The 27,582-nt window shown below is 42.3% G+C and overlaps 2 protein-coding genes across 5 annotated transcripts in view; both read right to left on the minus strand.

Moving 5' to 3' along the window:
• MFSD2B (major facilitator superfamily domain containing 2B) overlaps window positions 1-7,250 on the minus strand; it is a 41,697-nt gene extending 34,447 nt beyond the window's left edge. The window contains exons 1-2 of the mRNA XM_032104045.1: window positions 6,757-7,250; window positions 1,378-1,494 (exon numbers count right to left, since the gene is read on the minus strand). Of these exons, the coding sequence (XP_031959936.1) occupies window positions 1,378-1,494; window positions 6,757-6,798 (159 nt within the window). The 5' untranslated portion in view covers window positions 6,799-7,250. The remainder of the gene's footprint in view (window positions 1-1,377; window positions 1,495-6,756) is intronic.
• A 1,816-nt stretch (window positions 7,251-9,066) lies between these two features.
• Window positions 9,067-27,538, minus strand: UBXN2A (UBX domain protein 2A). Of its 4 annotated transcripts, none has more exons than XM_032104049.1 (7): window positions 27,449-27,538; window positions 23,674-23,727; window positions 22,125-22,260; window positions 20,234-20,343; window positions 18,532-18,672; window positions 13,635-13,799; window positions 9,067-10,843 (listed from the first exon to the last, which is right to left on the minus strand). In XM_032104049.1, exons 2-7 carry the CDS (start codon window positions 23,712-23,714, stop codon window positions 10,555-10,557), a joined length of 882 nt encoding a protein of 293 aa, XP_031959940.1. In that variant the 5' UTR covers window positions 23,715-23,727; window positions 27,449-27,538; the 3' UTR covers window positions 9,067-10,554. The 4 variants fall into 4 exon arrangements, with proteins under 4 accessions (XP_031959940.1, XP_031959938.1, XP_031959937.1 ...); XM_032104047.1 differs by having other exon boundaries at window positions 27,069-27,492; XM_032104046.1 differs by lacking the exon at window positions 27,449-27,538 and adding an exon at window positions 26,987-27,074.
• Between the last annotated feature and the right edge of the window lie 44 nt (window positions 27,539-27,582).

A 27,582-nucleotide genomic window follows, 5' to 3' on the forward strand; every position in this document is an offset into this window, starting at 1 on the left:
TGGATGGGACCCCAGCTTTCTGGACAATGCACACAAACACATGAAGGAACAGTCCCTTGCTTCAAGAATTTTCAATTTCTGTGATAAGCAAAGAATGGGGAAATTGCCATATTTCTAAGCACCCTGGGAAAATGGTGTTAGGGTTTTTCTCATTCAGTTCCTGCTTCATCATCTCCAATGTCTTGTATTGCCATCCTTGACGTCAGTGGGCAACAGCTTCAGTCAGAGGGGCTGCACCTCCCTCCTGTACCCCCAAGCTCCTTTTTCTGCCTCCAACTGCTCTGATTCCACACCATCCACTTGACATCTTTGACACTGCTGTCCAAAACTGGCTCCTTTTCTACATCTTGTGACTTTGATCTCAAGACACTCATGATGATCTCAGTTGTACATGCCCACCTTACTGTGTTGCCAATTTTATTAAGTAAGTCGCAAGTCAGTTTTTAATACCGCACTTTTATAGGAAAAACATCAACCCAAACTTCTGGACACCTCCAGTCATATATCCTGTCTTTAGACAGCGTGGGTAATGATATCTGACCCAGAACCTTCTGGTTTTTTCCAGCAAATAGGAACAGTCATCAGTGCTGAAGTCCCTCATGTAGTTTTACACCTGTTCTCACAGTCCCTGCAATTTGGCCTCAACTCCCTAAAATCCTTTTTCCTATCCTAATACTTTCTCTATCCCACCTAGTAACCATGCAAGCACCCAAGACAATCCAAAACAGTAAAAATTGCTTATGGATTGATTTTCTTTGTGTCTCTGCTGTTCTGAAATCTAGCTGGAGCAGCTGAAACTCAGATGAATGGGATGACTCCTACTGCTTTGTTTCACCAGGTCTGATTCTGCACCAGAGAGCCACAGACTGGAAGCAAAGAACCTTCAGAAGGATAACTCTGCTTTCCTTGCCACGAAATTACCTTAGACAAACCAAATAAAATTTGTGTGAAATGATGTTAGCTACTAGGTGCAACTGGAGTGATTTTTAACTAAACCAAATGAACAAAACTTCACAACCTCAACATGGTGCTATTAATGTTTTCAGATGTCTTGTGTCTTACACTCTTTGACTCTTTACACTGAGAACTCATTTTCCTTGTGTCTGCAAGTGTGTGAGCTCTACAGCACCCAAAGTTCTAATAATGCTCCCAAACTAAAAGCGAACAACAGCCACCTCAAGACAGAAAGGAAACCAGTGGAAAAAAATTAATTCTGGACACGTTTATGTGGTTTCCAGGATGCTGAACAGCTAGAGGCAATGACAACAAGACAATTTGAAATATTTATTAGCTAATTCCCCTTTTATCATTCCAGGGACATCGCTGGCAATATCAGAGTTAAGTCTACAGTCTGCAAATGTTTCTTGTGCTACTTACATGGGCTATGTCTAGCAGGTAGATTTGCAGGAAGAAAGAAGCAGCACTCCCTGCCACTTGGTTTGGGGCACCTCCTATGGCATAACACAGTTTGCTGCACATCGAGAGCCTGTATTCCTGTGAGAGGAAGCAGAACAAACTCTGAGTAAACCAAGGTGCACAAGTTAAAAGCTACACAAGTGATAAGGTTAAAGTCTATAGTTAGCACCACTTTAATGTATTTGCTTCACAGCTATTCTGCTAATAAATCCATATGCCCTCAACCCCTATCATCAACAGGCATTTGGGTGCTCATTACTTTGATTTTTAATGGGTTTGTTCTCTAATTCAGCCCGTGAAAACAGGTTACAGTGTTCCCAAAAGTGAGTTGTGATGACCCTCAGGCTTACCTACCTTCTTCTCACAAGCTATTAAAAGGAAACAAGTCTACAATTAAGCAAGAAGCAGCAGGGAAGTGCTACACTATTATCTGAACTTAGTTTTGTCTTTGAATGTTTAATTAATATTTTTTAGGGTTGAAAACTTTTACTTTTTTTAAAAAAAAAATTATCATATTAATCCTTGAGATAATAATAATTGATAAATACCCTCATACCACAGTAATTAAACAACATTCACAGAAAGTTCCACAGTCAAATGCAGACCAAACAGATCCCAGACATTTGTGCTTTGTTCCCTCCTTTGTCACAAAATGCTGGTGTGACACTGGCAAAGTCACTTGACTTTGCATATCTTCCTTTTGACTTGACTTTTTACATCTGTGTGAAAATTGGCATAATATGGAAAGTGATTTTGGGCCCAAGTCTTCTTTAGAAAATCACTCCAAGTGTATTTTAAAAAATTTGCAAAACTGTGCTCTCTCATTCACCTTTTGATCTTTGAAAAGTACCATAAGCACCAAGAATATTCTTGAATATAACTGCCAAATAAGAATAAGATAAATGTTAAAAATAAGGTTTCATACCAGCAATTAAAATACAAAAAATGCACAGTTTCTTATAGAAATCCTAATGAAGAACACTTCTTTTTCTAACAGTAGAAGTTCAAGAATACTGGAAAGCCTTTAAAAAAAAAATCCTAACATTTAATTTTATGCCATAAAATTTAAAATAAAGGAAGAAAATGACTCTTTGTTAATCCTGTATTCCTTTCAGAGGGATGACACATCAAATCAAAATTCTGACTTTTAGGCTTTTGGTCCCTCTTTAAAATTTGCGGTCAGCAGCTGTCAGCAGAAGCCAGGAGACATGAAGAGGAGCAGAAATATTAATCCTGAATCTGTCTTCTCTCTGAACTGACTACACAAGCCCGTAATTCTTATGTTAGATCAGGATAAAAATAGAGATATGGAAATGAAATCCACCACAATGATGATATTATGACACATTACCTAATTTCTGAACATTTTTAAATTTACTAACCCATCATCTTTACTCTGTAACAGCTTTGAGAAGTTTTACACTTCTAGGCAGAGCCTTTCATCATCTAAACATTTCCCTTTGAACTGTTTTATCAGACTGGGTGTGAACAAACAAGCACAAGTATCAGGACTCTTTCCTTTTTGTGTTTTCCCAGAAAAAGACAGGGTGGGATCCCATTGCTACGCCCAAGGAAAGTGCATACTGTCAGGGCATGAGCTGCAAAATGTTATCAGCACAGCAGGCCTCACTTTACTCTGCATTGGCAAGTTTCTTCTTTGCAGGAAAAAAAAATAAAGAGCGATAAACAGTCACAAGACAGATTTCATCATAACAATATACTATTTAATTTGATAAGTGATTGCAAACACAACAAACAGACTATATACATATTTGCTGTACAAAGTAACTCTCCTTTTTCCACACGTAAGTCCTTTTAAATATGAGCTTTACTAGACTTGTGGGGTCCACAGAATTTTGCTAGCTTGACCCATTGCAGTCTCCTTGAGCTTTGGTCCAGGGGCTGTGTATTTCATAACTTCGTCTCACTTTTTTAGTTTTTAGACATTCCCTTCTCCTAGCCTCTCCTCCATCATCCACAAATTAAATTACTTTAAAAGTTTTCTTTCCCTTCATAGCTCCCCTCTTGATCTCTAAGCATTGGTAAGATGACTTTCAGATGAAATCAAGAGACGTAAACCAGTGCTACACAAATCCTGTATCCTATTGCAACCTCAAAAACGGAAAAAACCTTTTAGATCCCCGATGCTGCTTTCATAGTTATTTTCACTAGTAATTTTCATAGACTCATAGCGTGGTTTGGGTTGGAGAGGACTTCTAAAGACCATCCAATCCAACCCCTCTGCCATGGGAAGGGACACCTTCCACTAGACCAGGTTGCTCCAAGCCTCATCCAAGCTGGCTTTGAACACTTCAGGGGTGGGGCACCCACAGTTTCTCTGGTCAAGCTGTGCCAGTGCCACAACACCCTCATTGTAAAGAATTTCATTCTTATGTGCTTCTTTTAGTTTAAAACCACTGCCCCTTGTCCTTTCAATAGCAAAGGCTGTGGAAAAACAGAAAAAGCAAATGCCTCTATATAATTTACATGATTCCAAAATGGTTTTAGAACAGAAAGAATGTCAAGTTCTTAAGAATTAATCTAATTAAAGCTGTGCTACACTAAATGGTCAACCAAGATCTAAACTTACAGGCTGAAGGTGGTACTCCTGTCCTTACAGCAGTTTCATGGTTAGAAGATTTACAATCTTAGTATATTTTTTATGAAATCTCACTGCAATTCCACACACATCCAGAATGCTGCTCAGCTACTCTCTGAACCATGCTCCCAGATCACCTTGAAGCAGAGTTAATACTTTGGTCACAGCAGTAGTTAAGTTTTAATTAAATTTTGGTTATGAATGTTATTTTCAGAATAAAACAAGCTGTCAGATAGATGTGGCATACAGAAGTGTCCTGTTTGGTCATCCACAGAAACACGGGGAATCTGCAGTTCATGAACTCCCTGGAAGGTAGGTTACATCCTCATCACTGTTCCATACCTCTTTCCTCTTATTTTGCCTAATTGCTTTTGGAACTTGTCTGTACATTAAGCCATAAACACCACAGCAGTTCTGCATGGAAATGACACATACCATGAAAGGAAATGCCAATGTCACTGCAGATCTGCTGCCTGGTAATTTCATTGAGTGTCTCTGAGCTTCTAGTTGCTGAGAAGCAGTCCTTCAGACTCTGCATGCTGGTGTCTCTTTCCAAAAGAAGCAGCCCATAATAGATTTTTGCTTCTCCATGCTGAATTTATATGGTAATGACCACATTTTCTGCCTCAGTACGCAATGGAAAGGGGTAAAATGAAGGTAGGACTCTGCACCAGTAAAGCTGAAGCATTTTCTTCTCCCTAACTTCCTACAGTTAAGAGCACAGAAGATGCACGTGGCAGCTGTTACAGGATCTACAGGAGCGAGGCCCCAGCCTTTGTTGGCTTTGCATGATATTGCTCACAAACGCTGACAGAAACTGTCTTGGGAAGGATAACGCTGAACAGGGCTGCGTGGCCAACAGAGCGCTGGCTATCAGCAGCTCACAGAGCTTTCCTCCGATGGCTGGGTGTCCCTGCTGCATTGCCTCCTCAAAAAACATGAGGTCCTTGATTGCTGTGAAATCCAGTAAAAGCTTCACCTGTGCAGGTTTGTCAGCAAGCTGAAAGTACTCCACAAATCACGAGAGATCTGAATGCACAGGCAGTGGTCAAATAAGGAATGAAACATAAAAGTACAATGACAATTTTGTTTTGAGACCCCTGTGGTGTAGTTGCATGCCAACATCAAATTGCTTCTACAAGCTTTAGGAGAAATGTGAGATGATGGCATGAGATGTAAGAGGAAGGAAGGTCAAATGAAGTTACAATTTTTATTTTGTTCTCAGATTAACTTGACAATTTCACACTTATACCTGCTCCCACCATATCAAATTTAATTGTGTTTCAAGGCAAACCAAGAAAGCATAATAGCTGAGAAATTTGATTTTGCTCCTTAAATAGAAAGTTTAAACATTGTTATGGAAAATTAAAGCTTCTCCTACACTGTAGTTCCTTTATTTTTAATTCCCTTGTAAGTTAAAACCATGCTTGTAAATTTTCCCTTGCCCAACAGAACAGAAATTGAATACAATGTTTATAGGAGACCATCTTATTTCTGAAGAAACTACTTTAGCACATTGAAAACAACTCTGCAACTGTGTTATGGGCATAAGAAGCAGCCGCGTTTTGTAAAAAGCTATTCGTTATCAGCCGCGTCCAGAACTGAACCAACAAGTAATTTAAAAGCAGTAAGAACAGAGAGCAAAACCTGTGACTCAAAGATAAATGCTAGTCTAGGTTTATCTTAGAAACAATGAAATGTAGCTAGCGAGGAGCAGCTTTTGAGTCAGCTTTTCTCTTAACATGGAATTAACACTGGTAATGTTTCTGTTCTGTGAGTGACCAAACAACTGCCTCTTGAAAGCACGAGTGCAGCAGTCACGGTGGCATCCCAGGTCCCTCACACCGAGCACCTTGAGGACTGGTTTCAGGTTTCTTAGTGACATCAGCCCACCCTTGAGTGGAAAAAAACAGGAGCAGGGCTTGCGTGCAGACACCTAGAAAAGCGATTATGAGTAAGGTGGGATACAGTGGTGCTTTCTCAGGATATTCTTCCTTCTGTGAAACAAAGACGGTGTATCTGTGTAACATCTTCAGACTTCTGCCACGGATTTACCCAGATGCTTTCCAAACACAAAAATTAAAGCCCGAACGGGACGTGCCTGGTGTCTGACGATCTCCATGGGCTGAATGCCCTCCAACATGTGGAGGCAAACTCCTCTGTTTGGAAGCTGTCTCTTCCCAGTTTTACCTGGTGTTCCCTCAAGAGCCAAGGAGTGGGGGAGTCCTCGCTCACCCTCACCTCCGTCCCAATCCTACCCCGGCGAGCACCGAGTCTGAGGAGGCAGCATGAGATGCCCTCGCTCACATCACAACACACACCTGGAAATCGGGGGTTGCTGAGGCTCCGGGGGCAGCAAACCCCTCCTGCCTCCCGCATCCCACCTGCCTCGGTCCGGGAGGCAGCCCCGGAGGGGACAGGAGGTGGGAAGCGAAGGCGCTTTTCCCTGGCACCGCAGCGGCCAGTGAGTAAATCCCGCGAGGTGCATTCCAGGGAAAACACCGGGGCTGCGGCGCTGCCCGCGGGAAGGGTCGAAGAGCTGTTCCAGGTACTCGCCGAGGCCGCGCACGAAGCCCCGCACGAACCTGGGCGGGCTCAGCGAGTCCGGGCTGCCCCAGCCCCCCGAGCGCCCGCGATGGCAGCGAAACGCCGGCGTGGCGGGACCCGCTCTCGCCCCGGGCCGTGTCCGAGGGGATCCCCAAGCCCCCCGACGGCCGCCCTGCCCCCTCGCAGCCCCCTACCTCCTGCTCGCCCGCCGGGGTGTCCCTCGCAGCCCCCGCCATGGCACCGCGAACATCCCACCCCGTCCGACACCTGCACGCCCGGGGCGGGGCGGCGGAGCGGAGCGGAGCCGAGGGAGAGCGGGCGGTGTCCTCGCTGCCCTCTCCCAGCGCCCTGGAGGGGCGAAGGCGCCGGCGCTGCCCTCCCGTCCGGGGACGCGGGATCGCCGCCCCGCCGAGCCCCCGCGCTCTCCGTCCCTCCCCGGCACCTCCGCGGGGAAGCGCCCGGCGGCTACACCGCCGCAGGGTGCGGGGCTCAAGGACGGGGCACGGGGGTGGAGGGGGCCGGGGCTGTTCTCATCCACAGCCCCAAAACGCCAGCTCTGCCTCTTTGAAGAGATGCGCGGTTTCCCGACGTACAGGGATGTAGAAGCACGCCGAACAGCAACGCTGTCAGCTGGACGGAGCTCACACACCACCCGCCCGAGCAGCTGCTCATTCTTCCTTGAGGGCGGTTAGATACGGTAAGGGGCTGCTCAGGGAGGCGGTGGAGACAGCGGCCCTGGAGCTGTTTAAGGAAAGCCTGGATGCGGCACTCAGTGCCATGGTCTGGTTGACAAGGCGGTGTTGGGTCATAGGTTGGACTCCGTGATCTCAGAGGTCTTTTCCAACCTCATTGCTTCTGTAATTCTGCTGCCCCCGAGCCAACACTCTTATCTAGGATACACGAGTTCACCACCACCCTGCCCCTGGGAAAGTGCTCTTGCAAGCATGCTCTGCATTAGAGGAAAGAAATACAAACTTCATTTTGAAGTATGAATCCTTTCAACAGTGAGACAGCCTGAGAGAAGAGCATTTAACAAAGGCAACAGGACGACTTGTGACCTGCTTGTCTTGGGGAGATGATGACTAATCAATCTCTATGCCCAGGGCTTTTTGGCGTGACTGATTGGAAGAGCTCTGCTACTGACAAGGGTCACCTGGTGGGTACTGGGCTGCAACTGCAAACCATGCCATGAAATACTGACATTCAAATCCCGTTTGGTAAGAATAATTAGAGCAAATTTGCAAAATTCTGAAAAAACAAGGCATTGAAGAATTTTCTAAAAACCAGACCTTCAACTGAGATTGTGGCCTTAATACACCTTATTGAAAACTCTCTGAAGCTTTTGGGCTCCAGTGGGGGTCTCTAGAGGCTGATGCCAGATGAGCCTCAAAACAGAAAAACGGATTACCCAGTACCAAGCTAAATACACGATACGCATCTAACATTCAAATTCAACATTTAGGTTCTTTGTTTTCTCTTTACACACTGTCCTCATAACACATCCAATCTTTTTTACCTGCATTTCCATGTTTCTTCACAAAGCGAAAATCGACAGAAAACATTTCCTTTTGTTGTTCTTTTCTTGGCTATTTCAATTTTGCTGTAGAATATCTTAAGGCACAGGGTTTACTCAAAATAGCAAAGGCTTGTGATGTAACAATGAATAACTGATAGTATTTGTGTGTTTCACAAACTCTAGCACTGATCAAGCCAGTTTTGCTGTTGTTTGACCAATGCACAATTGCTGCCTATAGCACTGAGCAAGAGATTAGGCTGTCTAGACGCTACAGGTAGCTAACCAGACTTTACAAACTTGACCAAAACCAATTAGATTTAGGAGAGTCCTCTATTCATTCCGAAGATTTTCTCCAAATTAGGACATAAGTTACTCAATCACAGTTCGTTGCCTTTTTTAAAAGGCACTTTCTAGTCTAGCATGGGATTAATGCAGCCAGCATCACTTCAGACTTTTCAAAGATTTTCTCTCATTTTGTAATTAAGATAATGACACTTTCAAACTGCAAATGCACACTCAAGTACACCAAAGCTGCAGACACAGTTGGTCTTAGTAATGCTGTAATGTAAGTAATCTTAAAATGCTGGTAGCGGACGTTGAAATACAAAATACTTACTGCTCCTTCCAAAGGATAGCAAGCAAAATGGATTTACCCACTTCAAAATTTTACACTCCCCCCTTCAATTTCAATCTTACACTAATTATTTCTTCAAATTTCTGTGCTGCAAATGCATGAATAGTAGTACACTATTACTTTTGGTATTTCATGCACCTTGTAGATAGTACATCTGAGCTCACAATCAAGCACATGTGATTTTCTAATACTGTTGTACACTAAGACGAATTCGAAAGCACTGATTAATAAAACGCCCTGTTTAGGAAGCTCTGGGAACTGAGGGTTGGAGCTGTGTCTGTAGGTGCTCTGTCTTTTCAATTTTACTAGTGGATTTGTCTGCACATTTATTTTTGTTTTTCATAAAGGAGTCAATGCAAGAGCAAAGAAAATTTAATTGTACCACTTGCTACATAAACCTGAATGATACAGTAGCACAGGAAGTTTATAGCACTGGATAGTGTATAAAGGCATCCTTTTCAGAGATTTGCTTTCTGAGGACACTGAATAGGTATTTGCCCAGTTGACTTTTACTTCAAACACACCATGAGAGATGCTGAAGCAAACCAGTTTTATATCCCTGGGAATGAAGGAGAGTTTGAAGCCTCACTACTTTTTAGAATACAAGTCACTCCAATGAAGTAATTTTCTATTTAGAGCTAAACCAGGAAAACCCAAATCCATCTTTCACTTAACCACACCAAAGAAGTACAACCCCAACAACCAATCCTTTAGCACAGGTAGCACAGAGTCAGAACCCACTGAAGGTCCTGGGATATGTCTTACCTGGATATTTTAGTTCCATTCACAATCCCACATGCTTAGTACACAGTACAAAATATTTAGTCTTTATGTTGTTTTCTCTTTTAGCAAAACATGGAATAGTTGGCTAAAAACTTTATGCCTTGAGTACATGAATAGCAAAATAAAAGATTTGGATGGAAATAGGGCAAAGTGGAAGGAAAAACTTCAGTTTTCAAGTAAGGATTTTCAACATCTTTGAAACTTGACCACATGCAACTAGTGTCTCAATCAGCTGGGCAGTTCAGGACAGAGGCAGATAAACAGTACAAAACCAACTGTGTCCCTCTAAACATTCCTGCATGGTGATGGTCAAAAAAACTTTAGTTTCTGTGTGATAAAGCTACAAGTGGCTCCCTATGCTAATGAGCTAGGTAGTTTAACATCACCTGATCTGCAAGACACTCGTAGCAGCCCAAAAGAAGCAGAAACCACTTCAACCATTGGTAAGAACAATTCCTTCAGAGCTTACTTTGAGGCACTTCATATGCAGTATGCACCAGACTACCTCATTTGTATCTTCTCACACACGCACCTACCACCATGTGAAGGCTTGACAGAACATTATTACATTGCAGATCCTGTGATAAAAGTTACATCATGAAGATTTTCAAGTTAGAGTCCAAATGTGAGCTTGCCTGCAGTATTGCTTGTCTAAGAGTTACTGTGAGAAGAATGCAAACTGCAGCAGTTTACACTATAATGTGAAATGTTTCACTTTAGTCCAAAGTGCAAAAATAAATACTATTTTTCCTTAAAAGGTGCTATCAGTAGTTAAGTCTCAGAGAACTGTTCCACCTAGACCCACCTATTAAATAACTAAGAAGGTTTTACCTAAGGAAATTCTAAGGATGGTCTGCTGTACCATCTGCCACATTATACAGCCAGGCTCTGACCACCCAATTTAGCTGAAAATACCTCTATTATAGCAGACAACAGCACAGCACCCATTCTGCTCTCTAAGAGCACAGTGCATGAGGATGTGAGGCCACCCACATATTGCTGGTTACATTTTTGGTTTTGCCTAGTTCACCCTGCAGATAGATTTTGGTCAGTTAAAAGCTAATTTGATCTTGTACTATTGATAGCAGTTTTTTGCTCATTCTTGAGCTGTCCATTAGGTGTAGCAGCAGTTTTGTAGTCATTTTCAGGTGCTTTTATCACTAACAGTCTGAAAGGCTCCGTTGTTTTCCGAAGTCTCTGAACAACAACAGCATTTTGCAACTTTGCCTCCTCGAGTGTGAGTGTCTCGTCCTGCAGCTCTCGAAAGGGCAGGGAGGTCGTCAGTGTGAAGGGAACACTTCCCTCAGATCCTTGATACTTTGTTATGAAGTCTCTGACGTGGCTGATTCTGAGAAGAAAGTAAGAAAACTCAGCATTAGAGTTCCAGCACTGCAATCCCCACACACGTGCATAACACAGCCACCATGGGATAGGAATGAAACCACTTCATGGAATGCCTGACAGCAGAGAACTGCAGCAATATAGATGAGGTGGTATCCTGAAATGCCTGATCCACTTGGGAGGCAAGGACCAAGATCTGCATGCTCTGAGAGTACTCCCAAGGGAACACGGATGAGTGTCTTACTCTGAGCACTCAAATGCAGCACCGTGGCTCAGATGGTAGTTACCCAAACCTACCATTTCCTAACCAGCTGGTGGAGCTCTTACCTGAGGGTTCTGCAGCCAAGAGCTAGAATAAAGATGCCTCCAGTTTGTGGTTCATGTAACGGAACCATAATAAAAATGAAGAAAAAGGGTTTGAAAAAATTATTTGGACAGCTGATACATTAACTAGGTCTAAACACAGTCCCATCTTCTCAAAGCAAGGGCACAGTGAATTCATTAAAGATTCAAGCTGTCTTGTGTGAGCAAGACAGAGGTTTTCCTGTGGAAGAATCAGCTTCTTTCATCAACCAATTTAATTAGAAAATGAAGATGAAAAGATACATCTGTATGAATAAAATTAACACAGTGACAATGTCCATTCTTTGGTCCTGAGGCCAACTGGCAGACTGGCTGCTGGTAAATGCCTAAACTCATCCTTCCTCTCTCCCATGCACAGGGTCTTCCATGAGGTTTACTGTCTCCTGGGAATGGTCCAGGACCTGAGCTAACATCTGAACCATGGCTAGGTATTGACTGAGGAAGTGCTGGCTGGCTTGGGGCAATGCCATCCCAACAGTTTAGCAGCACAGATGCCCAAGTATCCATGCCTTAGCCACACTCACCAGGACAGATACAGCCAGCAAAATAAAAACTAATTCCTGTGCACTCAGGCCTCAATACAGAGACACTGCTTGGTCTTACAAGCCAAGAGCTTGAAAAACCTCAAACAGGACTAAATTTTTGGTTGGACATTTACAGGTGTCTACATATGCATTATATCAAAGTTGATTGGATTCCAAGAGCAAATCAGGCAATTAGCCACCAGCTCCCTACTTCCGGGTGAAAAAGTTCTTTTCCAGGCTCCATACCTGATGCTCCAGGGTCACACTAACCTAGCAAGTGCTCAAGAGGGGACACAACTCGATCCAGGACACAGCTCTGTGCGCTATTCCTACAACTCTGCTCTCCTAGTTGCTACATTCCCATGTCTCAATTCCCCATGCTGCAACACTAAAATGCTTCCCATGCTTCCACTTCAATCTTTCATCAGTAATCAACTCATATCTACAGCAGCAGTTACTGTGGCACCTACACAATCTAGCTGCAAAAAGCTAAAAGTAATCAATTTACCCAGACACTGCAATATACATGCTACATGTTATTAATCTATATGTTAGTTAACAAATAGCTGACTGTCTTCTGCACTGAAAGGAGTCCTGTGCATGCAGTCATTATGCTTAAGGATATGTACTCTAAAAGGATTTCCCTCTAGTTCTTACCAGCTCATACACAAATCCTCTGTACAGCACAAACGTCCTGGTCTTGTGGCAAGGGGCTATGCTATGATGGAATATTTATTGCACACTACTTCAAAAAGAGCATTACACCAGTAAAGCTTTGGTTCTGCTTATCTCAGATGGTTTTTTTCCTCTCAAAAGCACTTAGAAGGTGTTCAAACTGCTATATACTGTGAAGACAAAAAGCTTGTAAATATACTTAGATGTGTGGGACCTGGAATAATTGAGATATTAAGCCCTTCAGTGAAGTATTTATAATTAAAATAGCAATTTACCCTTCAGCAGTACATCATAACAGTGTTTCAGTTCATATCTCAGGCCACTAACAGTAATAAATTAGTACAAGTCAAAGAAAAAGCTACAGTCATTAACCTTCAACAGCTGAGCTTTCCTTCTGACCAGCCACAGATACACAGAGTTTATCTTGACAGCAGCCTGGGTTGTATTAAATCTGTGATACCTTTAAATTGCTTCACAGAGAAGCAAAGGCAACATATTCTTTCCACATGACATGACTGTATAGCACTGGAGTAATTTCTCAAATTCAGATTTGAGAAAGGTCTCTGAAGACAGTAGCTCTACAATTTAAAGTGTTAATCCCACTTTCTCAAAGCTCCTGCATACACGCGCTGTGCTGACACCTTCTGACATTATGCTCATTTCTAAGCCTCTTTGGGAGCCAGAAATTTTATTAATTAAGAATTAAACACACTGTGTGCATTCCATTCTGTCCATGTTGACATGCAGGGGATGAACCTCCCGGCCCAGTGCACCGACTACAGCCCTCCCCAGAGGTTTCTCCAGCTCAACTCTAAGTCTCTTTCTCCAGCTCCCACCTGTGGTGCTGTCTATGCCCAATGACCAGCAGGCTTTATACTAAGCCATTTGTTCCAGATGTAGCCGTTTTGTGAGAGATCCATCATGTTAAAAGCTATTTCCTCTAGTAATGAGTAATATGTACACCTTAACTTTCACTAACCGACAAAGAACTCCTACAGTGTCCTTAGATTTTCCTTTGTGCTCAGCTATGAGACGACTTTTAACATCAGTTCACTTTCCTCTTATGTTCCTCTCTTGTCAGCTAAAAGATTTCTCAAGATTTCAAAGGTTTTCCAGATACAACTGAAGAACAGTCCAATGCTAAGTGAACTGAGGAAATTAGAGACTTAAGTGTACAGGCATTAAGACAAATAGTTCAGATGCAAATACACATGACAGTGGTAAAATAAATCTTACCTGTGAGAAACATTGAATTTCTGAATTATCCTTTCCCCATCAGCTAACCAGATCTGGACATTGGTGATAGGCTCCAAGTCATTCAAGGGTACTAAAGGCAGGTGTCTTTTGTCATCAGGTCCTTGATGATCATCTCTTACTTTAGAGATTATCTTTGGAGTAGCACTGAAAAGAAAAGCCACATGAGGTTATGGCTTCTGTGCACACATGTAAGCTTGAACCTCCCTTCAGACCTCTGCTTTGGAAGCTTTCTGCCCTGTGACAGAGTACACTGATGACTTCTTAGTCTAATAAATATAGGAATACTGACATAAAGATCAGTTTTTTTCTTTCTTCCTTATTTTTTTTTCTACATGTATGCCAATATTTTCACTTAAAGACTAAAACACGCTGAAGAATTTCAGTTCGCTTAGGATTTTTATGAGATGGAAAGGAACTTAAATATCAGAGGATTAAATATGAATATACAAGAGACAAAACTGTCTGAAGATTCTTCATGCATTTTTGTACTCTAATCACACAGGTGAAACTTTAAGGGGGTTGACTATTGAATTTGCATACTCAAAGTTAATTTTCAGCATAATGTGATTACAGTAATTCAATTTAACTGAATGTTGTTAGCCTTGATTTAGACTCCAGCATCATCTATCTCAGCTTAGAAGAATTACTCATCTATCAGAGAAATTGACTTAATGTGAAAAATCCAGACTGATGCACACAGCATTCGGATTTTTTTTTTCCCAAGGCACTTTAAGCAGCTGACCCAACCACAGGGGCAAAGATTCATAAAATGACTTGACAGAATACATGGACCTCAGTCCAGCTGCATGGTCTTAAAAAACAAACAATAAAAAAACTGCTGGCAAAAATTTTTATTCTGAAGAAGTGTCTAGACCTTAGTGCTTCTTTCATGACTAAGCTTGTTCAGCATGTACAGTTTAAGTCCTCATTGGCCCTGATCCAATGGGCACATTCTCAGCTCCTGTGAGCATAACCAGATGTTTGCTTGCAGAATAGCAATGATTTAAAGAGTTACCATTTCTCCTCTGAGCTCAGCTGTGGTCACTGACTACATGAGCACCCTACACGGCAGTTTGCAGAAAAGCTCTCTTAGCACAGAAAATTGGTGAGTTACAGTTTCCTGAGAGAGAAGTGGGTAACTGATGGCCACAGAGTAGCAGTCTTAACTATACTGCACACCTGCTTTGCAGACAAACCCCATTTTTATGCTCTTGTACCTGTCTTAGTTTATTCATAAGGCAGTAAAGTCACAGCTCATTAATTATTAGCTAATGACTTAATACATTCAGGCTAATAAAGCTGGAGTCTTAAGCGCAAGTTTAGTCAGGTATTTCAAAATCTTTTATTGCCCAGTTAAGTGCTGTCCGAACTTCTAGGATATCAGCCAGTAGAGGCACTTTTTATATGTTCCACAGAAACTCAGCAAAAAGAATGAGAATCAAGAAATCTCATTTATTATGAGAGATAATGAGATTCATTCATAAGAGAGATAAGAGATGCTCACTGTGACTGGAGACAGAATTGTTTTGCATTACACAGAAATTAGCTGGGGCACAAGGACTTGGCACATCTGTAAAATATTCTATTACAAGTACAGGTGATGTACTACCATCCACCTGCCTCACTATCTCACAGACAGCTTCTGTTCATGCCTGACCTCAATATGAAGTAAGACTTAATTGCCCTCCAGATCAGGAAGAAAAGCCTGAGTTAACAGCAAGATAATGTTAAACAGTCTTGCAAGCAGATAAAAAAAATTTAAATTTCAAGTCATACTTCAGTCCAGCAATGCCCAGCTCTTGCTCCCTCCTTGCTCAGTTGCTGGTTCAGACACTGCAGAACTTGTGTGAGCGAGCTGCCTCCAGGACAGCAGAGGCTGCAGGGGTGCTCAGCCGTGGTGTCTGGCTCAGGCTGGGCTGGGCTACATCAGTCACAGCTGTAGCTCAGACAACTTCTTGCATGGACACAGATTTTAGTGTCATTCCCAAACCAACTCCCCTCACAGCCACATCTCCATATGCGGCAGGCACTGGAGGTGATTCTTTCAGTAGCAAGTGTGTGTGAGACTGGAGCCAATGCATTAAATGAAGATTTAAGAGAAAGTTAGAATATCTGTATTCACCAAGATTTCAAGCATTTCTATACGTAAAAACTTTTCTCTTGCAGAACTGACAGATAAAGCCATCTAGTGGTAGGAGATTTGACTAAAGCCAAAACTCAAGAATCTAAGCCTTATTAGCCTGAGATCGAAGCATTATAACTCCTTTTAAGGCTTATTCCTTTTATAAGATTATCAACAGAAGATGTAAACTGGAGATTGAAGAGACATAAGAGCATCCTGTCAATTTTCTGACAAGAAAAAGCCCAGGAGTTAGGTATCATGCCTTACCCTGACTGATGGCTAAGCAGCTTGACACACAATGCTTTACCCTAATGAGGTTACAGAGCAAGCTCGCTTTGCTACAAGGGATTTCAGTCAATAGTTTAATTAACATGTTTCTGAGGCAGTCTCAAAGATGCATAGATTAGCTCAACAGAAGAGTGGGGTTGCAAATCTAGTCATAATCCCAAACTATGAAATGCATCTGAACCGTGATACATAAAACAGAATATACCATTAGTTACAGAGGTTCACACGGTACATTGGAAAATTTTGATAAGTCTTACTTATTTCTCCTGTAAAACAAAAAGGAAGAGGATCAAGCTTGTCTGAGCTATATCAACATATATGTTATTTCTAGATCCTCCAACAAAAGTTTTGAGAACCAGTCAATAGACCAATTCTTAATGGTTCATCCATCATAAAATCCCTCCACTTGGAAAGACTGACCAAGTATACACTATTAATTTTATAAGTTTATTTGATAAGCAGAGGTTTAGCTAGGCCATCAACTGACGTGAACTCTTCAGTCATTTGTCTCTCTCATTTCTGACTAATCACACAAGTGCTACTATAGAAAAGGAGTTCTATAGCTTAAAACTTGTTCCAGGTCTCAGCCAGCTCTGCTACTGCCCCACAAAGCTTTTCTGCTGCAAGTGTGGTGTATACATGCAATGGAGATTTAGTAACAGCAGGAAGTGAGCACTACTTCATGGACTAGGACCGCTTACAGCTCACGTTTCCAAGATCAGCAAAAATATTTACTTCTCTTTAAGGAAAAGGCTTTGATAGCATAGCACAGAATAGACTAGCAAGAGTAGGAAAAAAATAAAAAATGCTGAGCAAGTTGTAGGATGTCTCTGTACAAGACCTGTCAACCAAAATTCACAGATTAGCATGTTCCTGAAACCTCACCTGCCTACTGGGAAGCAAGATCATTACTTGCTGTAGGCATGGCAGAGCACAACAAGCGACTGAACAACCTACCCAGCACACTGAAGATCTTTTGGTTTTGCTATAAACAGGTCTACTTGTAGATAAAATAAGGTTAAGTTCTTGACCCCCATTTGCTCAGGATTTCTGTGCCACCAAAAGCAAGTCTTGCAGCATCTCATCCATGTCTCAAGGGAAGCTTTTCCCTATCGATTGTATCTACTCGAGCACGGAGCAACTGAATGGACTGTGCTACAGAAACAGATGAAACTCATAAAACAGATATTTGCTTCTCTAAATCAGCCTGGAACCACTCATCCTTTACCTTTATCAGTCTTTTGCTCTGCACATTACCTTCTTCCCCTGCCTTAGCTGTTCCTGCCCAGGTCAGGCTTTCCCCCAGCACAAGCTCTGGGGCTTAGCAGCCAAACCCTTTCCAGTTAATTGAAACAAGCAGTTCACCTAAGGCTGCATCACATCTTAGCAACCCCAGTCTGCAAGCCTGCAGGAACCCCAGGCATTCAGCAGTGCCACCTGTGATGCATCCTGTAGGCTCCTGGTCACTGAACGTGTCCTGTTCCTTCAGCTGACGCCTGCTTTTATTCAAGTCTTGCATGACAGGGATACATAGCAGATAATGTGGCAGGAGTAAGCAAAAGTCACAGGGATCAAATAAATGAACTCCTGGCTTGTTGCTCTACAACAGCCTTCCAAAATACAGTTACTGTTTGGTTGTAAATCAAGTCCAGTATTAGCACTGGCATGAGTGGCTGACACTCTCCAACTATGAAAGAGACATGGATCAGTGTAAAATGTAAAATGCCTTACTGCAACAAATACATGCTTAATTACTGAACAATTTTAAGAAAAGGAAAAATAACCTCTTACTTCTTCAGTTCCTTTTATGGGATTGTCATACTCCCCCCTCTTCTCAAACTATTGCACATAGAGTTTTAAAAGAGATTCTTTTCTCTAAAATCACAGAATAGAAGAGCGACAGCATTTCAGCTGGAAACAGTTCTGCTATTGAGACCTTGAACAACAAAAGCCAAGAGCATCCTGGCTGTATCAACACAGCCAGTGGATTGTGGGAGCCAATTATCCCCCAAGCTTCATGGAGAGACACCAAGATGCCTGCACGATGAAGCACTCACTCTGCCAGCAATTGTTGGAGGAGAGCAGCTTGTTCAGCCTGTGGAAGAGATGGTGGTGGTTGTGGGGCACCTAAAAGCAGCCTGCCAGGGTCTGCAGGAGGGGGTGATGCTCTTTATGGTGGACAGAAATTCCAAAGAGAGGCACTCAGATTGGATATAAGGAAAAAATTCTTTCCCATGAGGACAGTCCAGCACTGAAGCAGGCTGCACAGTCTCTGCTCTTGTGGGATTTCAAGACCCAATTAGATAAAAGCCTGAGTAACCTCATCTGTCCCCACAGATGACCCTGCTTTGAGCAGGAGCTTAGATTAGAAAACTCCAGAGATCACTTCCAACCTGAATTATGATCCTTCACCAGAGGTATAGTTCCCTTCAGTTACTCAATCATATATCACATCAGTCTACTCACCTTCCTAATCTGTAACCATGTCCAGAAAAGGGATGAAATATGGGCCTTTTCGACGACAAATACACCTTATCTTTTTTATCTTCCACTTTCACTTCTATCTCCTCCTTATCAAAAACTTTTCGTAGCTCAAAAGGCAGTTCCCTTAAGAAAAAAAAAACCCAGTCAAAAAAAAAAAGTACTATACTGTTTTCAGTATACAAAATAGACTAATGATTAATAACTGTTCAACATTTGGCCTTTCAAGGACGATGCTTTTAAAAAAAACTTCACAGGTATTTACTAAGAGTTAGGTTAAGTGCATACATATTACTTCGAGCTCCTGAACTGCAAATTAACTACAAAGCATGTAACAAAAAAAACCCCTTATTATGCAAGTTGTTGAGTGATGTTCAAATTTACTCAGCAGTTACCACTCTAAACACGTGAGGTGTAGGAAGTTCAGTGTTGCCATACACTGCTGCAAAAGGTTCAATTATTTTATCCCCACAGTAAAACAAAAAGAAAAAGGCTTTTAAACAGGAAGAACTGAGTTTAGGCACAATGTATTTATTGACAAATAAACACAGATCTCAGCTTCTAAAAATTATATTATCGCTAATAGCTCCACTCTTCAGTGCAGTAACGTCACCTTGGTAATGCTTTAATTGTATTAAGCAGAACACAACAATGCCTTTCTTTGTCTCTGAGCTCTGATGCAGACAGCACAATTTCAGGTGGTGTGGCTCAGCTGGCACAGGGGCTTCTCTACCATCAATGATTATGCAGAAACCATCTCATAATTAGCATCTTCACAGGCAAAGAGTGGAATAAAAGTGGCAAACTTTTGATGAATGCACACAAAGGGCTTTAAACAGCGCAGTTAATTGCTGTTACAACAAACACAGGTGAAACCATACAGGAGAAATAGTGTAAAAGTAGTGTTTTTGATGGCCTAGCAAAATATGAAAAAGAAAAATATAATGACTTAGTAATCTCACATGCTTGATAGGGAGGTATTAAATTGCATTATCCATAAAATTATATTCTCCTCTCCATTCGTGTGGGGTGAGGAAACAGACTACAAATTAAAGGCTCAAAATCACACTGCTTTGTATGGTCAAACTTTTTTAAAGCAACAATTGCAAATACTAGCAAAAATCAGGACAGCATGTTAACTTTTAACACAGGCAAAAATGTAAGACGGCTATTAACACAGGGATGAATGTAAGATTGTTATATGTACACAATAGCAAGTTTGTACTTGGAAAAATGTCAGAAATTTAAGACTGATCAGAGTTTCTTGATGCTACACAGAACATCTGTACCCATTTAAGGCTTTTCATCAACAAAAAGAAAACAAAGACCATAAAACCAGAAATGCTCAACCCCTTGTGCATTGAGTTCATTAGTCAAAATACCATTTGATTTGTAGCTCTTATTGGGCACTGATTTATTCTTTATTTCATTGTGTACCTGCTGTGCCCCCTGCCAACACTGGCTTTTATCTATTCATCAGCAACTGTACAACTACTGCCACTGAGAGCTGTGTCAAACCTGTTGATGTTCCAACAGCCATTAGCACTGCAGGAAGGAGACTGGCAGGGCCTGTACTCCTACAGGGACACTGCAGTGCAGCAAAGCCACGTAAAAAATTTAGAGCATAAGCTAAGCGCTACCCAAAGCACATTAACTCTGGCTGGTTAAGAACACAAAACTCGCTTACCCCTTTTTAATGGACTCCAAGAATTGCTGGTTTGCAACATCAGTGTAGCTCCGAAGTTCGCTGTCATTTACCGTAAACCCATTTTTCCAAAGTTTAATGATTACATCAACCTACAGAGTAAGAACGATTCTCATTATAACACTGATGTAAAAGAAGCTTGGTATACCCACATACCCTGTGATTATAAATCATCCACTTCATAGACTAAAAATACTGAGAGCAGGCTCACTGTAATCTGCCTTGGCCCCGTGCCAACAGGCAGGGCAACTGCAAGGGGTAAGTGACATTTCTAAGTATCTTCTGTCAATCCAAATTAGAAACAAACCTTCCCCCAATCATTTTGGCTTCCTAGGTCAAGAACACTCCTTCAATTCAACAGAGAAAAAAAATAAAGAGCTGGACTATCACAGCCAGCTGCAACTCTTCAAGAGCTAATTTGAGAGCACACATGCCTGGTGTTGGAACACCAACTGCCAGAATAGTCCAGCTGGGGATTTACTAGGGTAAAGCCTTCTTCCGATCATTCAGGAGGATCTTCTCAAAGTAAAGGCATTGAGATGATGCACGCAGAAGCCTTTCACTCAGGAAATGAAGCAAGTATCAGAATATTTACTTTCAGACAGTCATATGCTTCTGTTACCCTGGAATTCCAGGGTGTATTCAAAGCTTTGGTGGTTAGGGGAATGAAAAAATAATTTCTCAGTAATTCCTTAACTTTGCCAGAAATCATCCACTACTCCAACTTGTAGCTTTTGCACTGTTTACTGAAATCTCTCCAATTGTAAGATGGATATTTGGGATTGTATTTTCATACTAATGCATCATGCCATTTAAGGAAGCATTTAGTTATTCAGGTGCCTGAAATAACATTGTCTTGACAGATACTCAGCCACAGATGAGGTATAGACAAATGCAGAATTCAGCTGGAAATTAGTTTGAACTAGGCTGACAAGTTTGGAGGTTTTTTGTGAGTTTTTTTTGTTTGGTTTTTTTTTCCAGTTTGACTTGCTAGGTGATTGCTACATAAATAAATAGCATGTGCAAACTCCTATTTAAAATAAATAAAATTCCTTCTCTTTCAGTTGGGTAATCTGTCAAAAGAAGAAGACAGCACTCAGCAAGATTAGATTCCATCAAAAATTCCTGTGTCTCATGGCACCAATGCATATGGAAAGAGATCTAATTATGGGAAGGCTCCTCTACAGTGAGCCAGTATGCAAATTTAACATGGACTAACTATTCCACACCAACTTCCTATTTAAGCATTGACACAACTAATGCCATGGAGCACTATTTCAGGACTGCAATTTAAGGTATTGTTCCTGACATTTCATTTCTTCCAGGGTCAGTTAAGGATCCATGAACATAATTTCTAGCAATGCCCACTCCAAATTTCTTCTGTCATCTTTTCTCCCTCCCCTTACCAGTCTTTGATGAGTAACAGAAAAACATGAAAAGGACAGAATCATTGAGATACAAACCCACTCTGAACATCCCACTACAACCATAATTATATGAATAAGAGCAAATGAAAAATATTTGGGCTATGCCTCTGCATAAAAAGGCTGCAGCTCCTTAAATAACTTTCTTATGTAATAGTATTTGTCATTCCTTGAACTCCTGCACACCTCACTCTCCTTACTAATAAAGCAGAAGTGCACTAGCCAATGCCAGCCTTGGTTCTAGAATGACTCTAAACCCACTGTAAAGCACTCAGCAGCAAAGGCCTGGCTTACTGGGAGATGGGAGGTTGTTCCTACAGTTCTCTGAATTCTGTGTGCACTTTTTTGGTGATGTACTGGAGAAGACTGGTGGACTTCTGGCATCTATTTTCCAAAATAGTCCTGGAGGGCTGTTGTATCAAACATGAGTATTTTTCTTCACTGCCTACCTGGTTCTTGACTGTGGTTGGGGGCACACACATAGCACCAACCTTCTGAGCTTCTTCAAATAGGTTATCTACAAAGTAGTCACAGTTTTGTTCTGTACCGTTCAAAATCTGATCATCGGTTCCCGATTTACACACCCTGCAGAAAAAATAAGCAAAAATGACTCCTCAGAGGACACCTTAGAAGACAAATAGGTACCTCAGAAGCTCAGTACCAAGAAATACGGAAGCCACACTCCCCTGTACCCAGCTGCTACAAAACATCAGGTCAACTTTGCATTGTGCCTTTTCTATAGACCTCCTACCAATCTCTAACTGCTATTATTTCCACTTCAAAAGCACAAACTAAAGAACATAATCAGAAAAGATGAACAAATCTATGCAAAGCTTCTAAACTTGGTACCAGAGCAAGGAATGCAAGTTAGATGATTCATATTTCTAACCATCATACACCTAGTTGCATACCAACGAAGGGCTTTCCTTAAAGCATTCCTGTGGTACAAGCTTGGGTCTCTTTGCCGTAAGTTTTAAAAAATACAAGAAAATTGTTCTAGGATTTACACCTCCACCCCCACTTGAACCTCCCCATTCCCAGCACCATCCCAGAACCACCATGACTGTTTTGGAAAGTGCATTAGGGCAACTCAAGCGACTCAACACCGCTGGAGCACACTGAAGAAATACACTAGAAGCCTTCAACACTGTGGAGACTGCCAGGGTATTAAAAAAGATGCATCAACCACATCTTTTTATAGAACACTGTATATGTGACAGCTGTTTCTGTTAGATTTTCACCAGTCAAAATGCAGAAATATGCAACCTGAATAAATGATTATCTCAGTACAGGTTCCTTGCACAGTAAGAACATTCTTTTGTCTTTTCATAAACATTGCAGGAGTTACTCCTACTGGAGATTCAGAAAAGTCTATTTTAAGCAATTCAGAAAATAAAAATCCCAGCTCTTGAAAAAATATCCAATTTTACATAAAACTCTACATTGAATTCAAGAGCAGCAATGCTTACTGGAATGGTAATTAGATACATTTGCATAAAATGGAATTGTTTGCAGTGCATCTATGCAACACTAAGAATCCCTGGAGATTAACATCTTAAACAAAAGAAAACCTCAACAACTTTAAAGAAAAAATTTCAAAAGTGTGCTGTCCCCATTTTACTTTTCTAATGGAACAAATGAAACTTGAAGCATTAATGTAGCTATTCATTATGCTTTACCTCAGAAACAGAACTGGAAAAGCAAACACTTCCACATCAGATGCAGAGCTGCACAGTGAGTTAGCAATTTGAAGGGCCGCCTTGCTATTTTATATAAAAATATTTACACAGCTTCATGCATCTAGGAAACATTTTAGGTATGTGAAAAATCTTCCAGCAAAACAATAGAATTTTTTAAATTTTCAGTATATGTGGAGCAGATGAATGCAGTAAAAATACTGTATTTTAAAATTTAACATAAAGTTTGAAAAGTAATGACAGGACACACAAACAGCAGCAGGAAAAGAGGAAAAATGGGGATGGGAGAACTGGCACCTACCATTCTTTCTTTACAGTTTTGATATTGTCCATGTCTTTCATTCTGGTGCTTCCCCTAATTACAAAAAGAAAATGGTGTAAAACCAAACAAAATACCCATCACACTTTGCCTCCTTTTGTAACTGAAGCACTCTCTGTATCTTTTTCTGTGTTGATAATACATTTAACCAGAAACCTCAACCTCCCCTCCCACCAAGTCTCCAGATGGTTCTTTGTTTTCCTGCAGTTTCTAATTTAATGACACATGAACCACGCATCTGTTCCAGACGTTCAGAAGCAAGGTTACTTTTTCATAAACGTACAAAATACATTCCACAATAATCACAGTGTGTTGTGAACATACACGCTCATACTTCTGCAAAGGGAGAAGAAATATCACATTCCTTTCCTGAGTGGCATGGTTTAAACTTCCCTGGTTTTACATAGCATTATGAGATAATTGCAGAAAAACTGCAGTGCCACTGCAGGCATTTGAGTGACCTTCACCTTAACTGTGCATTACTTAAAGGGGCAAGATTTGTCAGGTTCCCCTTCCTATCTTACCTCAAGACATTGTTGCAGCAACTCAGAAACTGTGAGTTACCATTCCTGGCCTACTGTTAGCTGACAAGAAAAATCCTGGATTTGTAAGTATTAAATATGCTATAGGATGAGTCTGCTGAGTCAAAAGAAGTGAAAAATCCCACACTGATCTCATTACAGTCACTTCTGAATGCTTGGGAAAAAGTCACAGAAAGTCACAAAAAGCCAGAAATTTCCAAAACATCCTCAAAAAACCAAAATCACTCCAAAATTGGAAAAGCCCACAGGAAAATGGAAATTTTAAGTTGCAACTGTGTTCAGAGAGTTATCCCTGACAACCACGGGTTACACAGATGATGTTCTGCTCCTGGCAGGTTCAGGACTAAGTCATGACATTGTGCCTGTCTTTCAGAGCATCAAACTAAAGCAGTGATAGCCATCACACTCCTGAACAAAGCAGTATGCAGAGCACCACTAATACATATTTTAAGTGATCTTGAGATCTAACTTAACAAGATGTGAAATTTATGGGAAAACAACATTCACTGCAGCACTAACCAAAAAAAACCCCACCACATGCAGTACTAATTCATGCTCCTTGGGACTTTAATATTGGTATTCTTTCAACCTGGAAGTTAAAATCCTTGTGAGAGACATTCTACGGAAAAATATATAAGCCTCAAAAAAAGCCCTGTAAGGGTCAGCCTTAAATTTAACTGGTGCTGTTATGCATTAAGTCAAAACATTATGTTTTGCACATCTTTGACATGTCACACAAGATGAGGTTCCCCCCCCCCCCCAAATGGTCTGCCAGAGCCCTACATCTATCAGGCAAGCCCATGCTAGTACCTGATGATGCTATATGTATATCTGTCCATTGCTCTTGGAACTTTGGACTGCACTTGGGAAAAAAGAACTCTCAGTATCAAGTAAGCAGAGTGAAATTGGAATGCTTACAAAGTGTAATTTTTTCAAACTTCTCTCAAATTCAGTTTTAACACACTCTGGCACAAAGGGTTTTTTTGTGTTTAGCCCAAAGTAATTCTTTGTGGTTTGTGTTAATGTGCTTATCTTCTAATCTTTTACTCCAGTAGGCTGCTCCCCAAAGCAACAAGAGCCACCTCCTGCCATCTGCTTTTGTTGATCCTCTGTGACTTGTCATCAGAGCTGTTAAAAAGAAACAGACACAATAAAGCAGCTCTTCAAATTAGCTCTTTGGCTACATTAGGCTGGCCTCAAATGGGCATGAATAGTATTCAGAACTGGTCAGCTGTGAAAGCTGCTGTTCCTTCTAAAGTACAACAGCAATTACACTTAGAAGAAATGTTTGTGTTAATCTCTCAAGGTGAAGAATCATCCTATACAGCATATTGATGTTTATTATGGCCAAAAGCCATTAGGACATAGTGATCAGAGTGCACTGCAAGCGCTTTAGCTCAGCATGTCAACCCAGTCAGCACAAACCACCTCCTCTCACCAACTTCTGACAGACATCCCTAATTGGCACTTAAAATGTTAAGAATTTTGGTACGTAATTTTTGCGTCAGTGGCAAAAGGTACCTCAGAACTGAACTACCACCTCCAGAAACTAAATTTAAAACATGGGAAGAAGCTGCAAATGCCAGCAGCCCACCACAGCTACATCTATTAACTAGTGTTAGGATACTCCTGGCTATTCCCACACAGCCCCAGGGGCTTTCCAGCCCCAGGAAGATGGGCCACTGACCCAGCAGTGGCCTTTCACAGCCAGAGCTTCCAAACAGGCAGCCCTCAATAGGCATATTCGTTTTGGCAAATAATTTATGGTCAATACTGTTGAGCCCACATTGCCAGTTATTTTAATACAAGAAAAACAAAACAGAAACTACCCGTGAGGCTTTCCTTGGTGTGAAGGGCAGCAATACCCAGAGAAGCACATGCAGCCCCCTGCCCTGACAGCCTGCTAACCCCTTACTAACTTTGGCAGAACAAACTCCTCCAGTTGAGAGCTGCTTGCAGCACAGCACAGTCTGCCCCTGCACAGAAATTACAGCTGAAAATTGCACTGTAGCCACAAAGGGACAGGAGGCTACAGAGAAATGGCAAACGCAAATTAATAGCGAGATGAGCATCAAACCTAATGGCCTGAATGTGACTGATGTGCTCAGGTACAAAGCACAGCATTTGCACTTCCTCTCCAGCTGGCTCAAGGAGCTGTGCACTCGGAGAGAAACCTGTCCCCAACCTTGATATCCAGGTGTTAGGAAGATAAATTACTTGTCCGTAGAATTGCCTTGTTAAGGCTTAGGACTTGACATGCTTCAACGATCTTAGACCTAGGGGGAGGTTAACAAAGCTCGGGATGAAGGATGTACCAGTGATAGTGGACACAAAGAACGCAGCATTCACAGGCCACAAGGACATTGGGTAGAACTTCCACGATAAGGAAGAAACTAATAAAGCCAGCTCAGCAACTGTGTTGAAATCACTTCCAAGTGGGTAAAAGGTAATTCCGGCAGGGCAAAATTGTGACCAGCAACTCACACACCACCCTCAAGAAAACCCCCTATCTAACAAAAGAGAAAGGCTGAGCACGCAAACTACTTAGCATGAGAAGCAAGGGAGTAATTTAACCGATAAAAGAGAGAACACTCATTAACAAGAGAACTATGTAAACTTGTAGCCAATGAACATTAGTGCCTTTGCTTGCTAAAATGTATAAACAGGGCAAAGTTTTGATAGTCGTCGCGCTGGCTTTGTGGATTTACCATCCAGCCCTTCTTTCCGCTCAGAGCTGCAAAAAAATCAAGTACCTTGGCTCTGTGCGTGGATCATGCACAGCAGGTCGAAGAATCTATTTTGGGACAACTCCGCGGCTGCAACACCGGAACTTACCCGCACCCCGAGAGCCAGGCCGGGCACACGCTCCGCGCCTCCCGACGGTACCAAACCCGCCCGCCGAGCGCGGCCCCCGCCCCGGCGGCCAGCCAGGAGGTATTTTTAGGCGATGAGGCAATACCGCGGTACCGACGCGGAGGCGGAACGCCCAGACCGCCCCGGGAGGGGCCAGGCCAGGCTCCCCGAGGGCCGCTCCTGCTCCGGGACGCGGCCGATTCCGAGCGGGGCTGAGCCGCCGGGCGGAGGCAGCGGGGAGGCTCAGCCCGCCCGCCTCAGGGACAGCCGCGGGCCAAGTCCGAGCGCCGGCAGGAGCCGAGGAAACGCCAGCTCTGCAGAACGCGCTCCCCTTGCCCGGCCTGTCCCCGCAGCGAACTCACCCGCCCGTCGCGGAGCGCCCAGCCCGGCACCGGCCGCCCGCCGCGGAACTCCTCGGTGTCCCGCCTTGAGCGGCGCAGGCGCGGCGGCGCCGGGCGGCGCGGGCAGAGCTCCGCCCCGGTACCGCGGGGGGAGC

The sequence above is a fragment of the Corvus moneduloides genome, chromosome 3 (genome assembly GCF_009650955.1).
Source record: "Corvus moneduloides isolate bCorMon1 chromosome 3, bCorMon1.pri, whole genome shotgun sequence".
Taxonomy (NCBI): Eukaryota; Metazoa; Chordata; class Aves; order Passeriformes; family Corvidae; genus Corvus; species Corvus moneduloides.